Below are 5,000 nucleotides of genomic sequence, written 5' to 3'. Positions count from 1 at the left end.
TGTCTGTGTTTCTGTGTTTGTTTTTTTGTGTCTGTGTTTCTGTGTTTGCTTTTTTGTGTCTGTGTTTCTGTGTTTGCTTTTTTGTGTCTGTGTTTCTGTGTTTGTTTTTTGTGTCTGTGTTTCTGTGTTTGTTTTTTTGTGTCTGTGTTTCTGTGTTTGTTTTTTGTGTCTGTGTTTGTTTTTTGTGTCTGTGTTTCTGTGTTTGTTTTTTGTGTCTGTGTTTCTGTGTTTGTTTTTTGTGTCTGTGTTTCTGTGTTTGTTTGTTTTTGTGTCTGTGTTTCTGTGTTTGTTTTTTGTGTCTGTGTTTCTGTGTTTGTTTTTTGTGTCTGTGTTTCTGTGTTTGTTTTTTGTGTCTGTGTTTCTGTGTTTGTTTTTTGTGTCTGTGTTTCTGTGTTTGTTTTTTGTGTCTGTGTTTGTTTTTTGTGTGTGTTTCTGTGTTTGTTTTTTTGTGTCTGTGATTCTGTGTTTGTTTTTTGGGTCTGTGTTTCTGGGTTTGTTTTTTTGTGTATGCGTTACTGTGTTTGTTTATTATGTCTGGTGATGTGTCTGTATTTCACTCTATGTTGTTTTTTTGTGTAAGGTTATGTCCCCGTTTTAGTTTGTTTATGCTTTTCTCTCTCTGTTTCTCATTGTTTTTGTTTCTGGCTCTCTCTCTCTCTCTCTCTCTCTCTCTCTCTCTCTCTCTCTCTCTCTCTCTCTCTCTCTCTCTCTCTGTCTCTGTCTCTCCTTCTCTCTCTCGTCTTTGTCTCTGACTAGCTGTTTCTGTCTCCCTCTCTGTGTTTTTGTTTTTTGTTTTCGGTGATGTGTCTGTATTTCTCTATATCTTGTTTTTTGTGTCTGGTTATTTCTCCGTTTTCGTTTGTTTCTGTTTTTCTCTCTCTCTGTCTTTCATTGTAATGTGTTTCTGGCTCTCGTCTTTATCTTGGTGTGTTTGTTTCTGTTTCTCATTGTTTCTGTGTCTGGCCCTGTCTGTCTCTGTCTCTGTCTTTCTTTCTCTCTCTCTCTCTCTCTCTCTCTCTCTCTCTCTTTCGTCTTTGTCTCTGTCTGTTTGTTTCTGTCTCCCTCTGTCTCAGACTCTGTCTATGTCTCCCTCTCCCTCTGTCTGTCTGTCTGGCTGGCTCTTTCTCTCTCTCTCTCTCTCTCTCTCTCTCTCTCTCTCTCTCTCTCTCTCTCTCTCTCTCTCTCTCTCTCTCTCTCTCTCTCTCTCTCTCTCTCTCTCTCTACTCCCTCCACTCCCTCCATCGCTTCTTACATTTCTCTAAAATATTCCCAACCTATTCATCCTTCTTTTCCTCCTTCACTCCATCTCCCTCTCCCTTTCTTCCTCTCTCCTCTATCTCCCTTCTTCCCTTCCTCCCTCCCTTACCTTTTCCCTTTCTTTCCCTGGAACACCCCCACTCCAACCTTTCAGCCCCCCTTTCACTCCTAATTTCCTTCCCCTCCCCCTCCCCCCTTTCTCTTACCCCTCTTACGCCCCCTACCCCCTCCCCTTCTCTACAACCCCCGCCCCTACCCAAATCCACCCCCTCCCTCCCCTAAGGCCCCTTCCAATACCCCAACTTACCCCCTCTTGTCCGTTCTAACCCCCCTCCCCTTTCCCTTCCCTTCCTCCAGACCACCACAGCAAGCCCTCCCTTCCCTTCCCCTCTCACCTCTCCCCCTTCAAGTCCCCTCCTCCCCCTTCTCCCTTCCCCCCTCCCGCCTCTCTTTTCTCCCCCGACAGACAAGTCCCCTCCCCCCTTTCCCCCCTATTATCCACCACTAACCCCCTCCCTCCTCCCCTTCCCCCTCCAGACAACAACAAGCCCCACCCCCTTCCCCCTCCTCCAAACCACCACTAACCCCTCTCTCTCCCCCTCCCCCTCCCCCACCAGACAACAAGCCCCCTCCCCCTTCCCTCCCTCCCTCCAAACCACCACTAACCCATCTCCCCCCCCCTCCCCCTCCCCCGCCAGACAACAACAAGCCCCTCTCTCTCTCCCCCCTCCCCCTTCCCCACCAGACAACAAGAAGCCCCACCCCCTCCCCCTCCCTCCAATCCACCACTAACCCATCTCCCCCCCCTCCCCCTCCCCCGCCAGACAACAACAAGCCCCACCCCCTCCCCCCTCTCTTTCCTCCTCTCCCCCTTCCCCCTCTCCTCCTCCCCCTCCCCCTCCCTCCCTCCAAACCACCACTAACCCCTCTCTCTCCCCCCTCCTCCTCCCCCACCAGACAACAACAAGCCCCACCCCTTCCCCCCTTCCCTTTCCTCCCCTCCCCCTTCCCCCTCCCTCCAAACCACCACTAACCCCTCTCTCCCCCCCCCCTCCCCCCCCGCCAGACAACAACAAGTCCCTCTCTCTCCCCTCCCCCTTCCCCCACCAAACCACCACTAACCCCCTCCCCCTTCCCCCTACAAACCACCTATAACCCCCTCCCCCTCCGTCTCCCCCCCTCCAAACCACCATTAACCCCCTCCCCCCTGCCCCTTCCCCCTACAAACCACCACTAACCCCCCTCTCTCTCCCCTCTCCCCCCTCCCCCTCCCCCGCCAGACAACAACAAGCCCCACCCCCTCCCCTCCTTCCCCTCCAAACCACCACTAACCCCCCTCTCTCTCCCCTCTCCCCCCTCCCCCTCCCCCGCCAGACAACAACAAGCCCCACCCCCTCCCCTCCCTCCAAACCACCACTAACCCCCTCCTCTCTCTCCCCTCTCCCCCCTCCCCCTCCCCCGCCAGACAACAACAAGCCCCTGCGCGGCTACAAGGGCTCGCTGTTCGAGGGCGCCACCCGCGTCCCCGCCGTCGTCCGCACGCCCCTTCTGCAAGCCACGCCCAGGGTCTACAACGGCCTCATGCACATCGTCGACTGGCAGGACACCCTCCTGGCGGCCGTGGGAGCCCCGGAGGTGGCTGGGGACGACGGCGTGAACCAGTGGGAGGCCCTGAGGTCGCCCCCGTCGGAGCCTGCGTCAGCGCCCGCGCCCAGGACGGAGTTCTTCTACAACATGGACTTCGTGCCGGGGGTCGGGATCGATGGCGGGATCAGGTGGGTTGTGGTTGTGGTTGCGGTTGCGGTTGTGGTTGTGGTTGTGGATGTCGAGGGTTGTGGCTATAATGAGGATGATTGTGATGATATTAATGATAATGATAATAACAATGATGATAGTAATAATAATGATGATAGCAATGATAATGATAATAACAATAATAAGGATGATGATAATGCCATTGATAATGATAATAACAATAATAATGATGATAATAATACTAATGATAAAAATAATAATAATTATGATAGTGGTAATAATAATGATGATAATAGTATTAATAATAATAATAATGATAAGAGTAATAATAATGATAAGAGTAATAATAATGATAAGAGTAATAATAATGATAAGAGTAATAATAATAGTAACAACAATAATGATAAACATAATATGCATATAATAGTAGTCTTAATAATGGACAGTAACGACGATGATAATGATATGAGTAAAAATAACGGTAATAATGATGATGATAATGATAATAGCAGTGATAGTAACTGTTGCCATTGTTATTTTTTTCTTTATTGATAGTATTATCTTTATTATCTCTGTTGGCACTGTTATCACTATTGACATTACTACTACATTTTGTTACATTCTACGCTATCGTTATCACTGCAATCTTTTTATTATCATTATAAATAGATGGAAAAAAACAGAATATACAATAAGAAAATAAGAGAATTATTTTTTTTTGCAACATTTCTTTTCATCTCTTTAAAAGGTAATAAAAGAAAATATGACACCGACGAAAATGGCGTAATTTAATTTATATTTTCAGGGTCGGAAAATACAAGTATATGAGAGGCCTTATGCTGTATACCAATGAGACGGGGCCTTGGCTCTTCAATCTGGAAGGTGAGCGATTTAAAAGTTGCGCGGGGGGTGTGGGGGGGGGGAGGGAAGGTGTGTGTGGGGGGGGAGGGAGTGTGTGGGATGAGGGGGGAGGGAGGTGTGTGTGGGAGGGGAGGAGGGGGGTGAGGGAAGTTGTGTGTGTGTGGGAGGGGAGGGAGGGGGGTGAGGGATGTGTGTGTGTGGGAGGGGCGGAGATGTGTGGGGGGAAGGGATGTGTGTATGTGGGGGGGGTGAGGGATGTGTGTGTGGGGGGGGGTGAGGAAGTGTGTGTGGGGGGGATGAGGGGGTAAGGGATGTGTGTGTGTGTGTGTGTGGGAGAGGGTGAGGGATGTGTGTGTGGGGGGGTGAGGGAGGTGCGTGTGGGGGGGTGATAAGGGGGGTGAGGGATGTGTGTGGGGGGGAGGGAGGTGTGTGTGTGTGTGTTGGAGGGGGTGAGGGATGTGTGTGGGGGGGAGGGAGGGAGGTGTGTGTGTGTGTGTGTGCGTGTGTGCGGGGGGGTGTGAGGGATGTGTGTGTGTGTGTGGGAGGGGGTGAGGGATGTGTGTGGGGTGGGGGGGGAGGTGTGTGTGTATGTGGGAGGGGGGTGAGGGATGTGTGTGTGTGTGTGTGTGTATGGCTAGTTTTCGCTCAGATGATCCGAACTATGTACCTTTTTTAACCGTTAATGATCATTAGTTTTTTTTTCAGCACATCATCATACGAATTAAAGCCTTTTTATAGCATGTCCGAAACCCCAGTTCGATACACTTCCATAAATATTTACCCTTTACGCCCACATTATTGGAACCTGGTGAAACATCTTATTTTGTACCAAATTGTTATATTTCGCGCAGTATCAGATAGGAATATATATATTTTCATTAAATTCGAATCACATCGTAAAGTTCTTGATACAAAATTCTATTTTAAAGATGCATAAAATATGTCTGTGTCTTTTTAGTAGTACATTAAAGACATGTTTAAATTTAAATTAAATTTTAATTTATAAATTTATAAATTTATAAATTTTAATTTATAAATATATAAATTTTAATTTTAATTCAATTTAAATTAAATTTTAAATTAAATTTAAAGTCAGTTATGACATGGGAAGTGTTTCAACGTGTTCG

The 5,000-nt window shown here is 47.9% G+C and overlaps 2 protein-coding genes across 3 annotated transcripts in view; one reads left to right on the top strand and one right to left on the bottom strand.

The window, feature by feature from the left end:
- LOC113805727 (alkylglycerol monooxygenase-like) overlaps positions 1-5,000 on the bottom strand; it is a 231,612-nt gene that overhangs the window by 68,871 nt on the left and 157,741 nt on the right. The window lies entirely within an intron of this gene.
- Positions 1-5,000, top strand: part of LOC113817026 (arylsulfatase B) — a 25,877-nt gene that overhangs the window by 19,469 nt on the left and 1,408 nt on the right. Inside the window, exons 9-11 of one of the 2 annotated variants that reach the window (XM_070126932.1) lie at positions 2,723-3,032; positions 3,818-3,894; positions 4,523-4,581. In XM_070126932.1, the coding sequence (XP_069983033.1) occupies positions 2,723-3,032; positions 3,818-3,894; positions 4,523-4,566 (431 nt within the window). In that variant the 3' untranslated portion in view covers positions 4,567-4,581. Of the gene's footprint in view, positions 1-2,722; positions 3,033-3,817; positions 3,895-4,522; positions 4,582-5,000 lie in introns of those variants that run through there. The other variant, XM_070126931.1, reaches the window with a different exon arrangement.

This window comes from Penaeus vannamei, chromosome 11, assembly GCF_042767895.1.
Source record: "Penaeus vannamei isolate JL-2024 chromosome 11, ASM4276789v1, whole genome shotgun sequence".
In the NCBI taxonomy this organism is placed as follows: domain Eukaryota; kingdom Metazoa; phylum Arthropoda; class Malacostraca; order Decapoda; family Penaeidae; genus Penaeus; species Penaeus vannamei.
The sequence above is the reverse complement of the archived record's forward strand: the minus strand, read 5'-3'. Positions and strand labels throughout refer to the sequence as shown.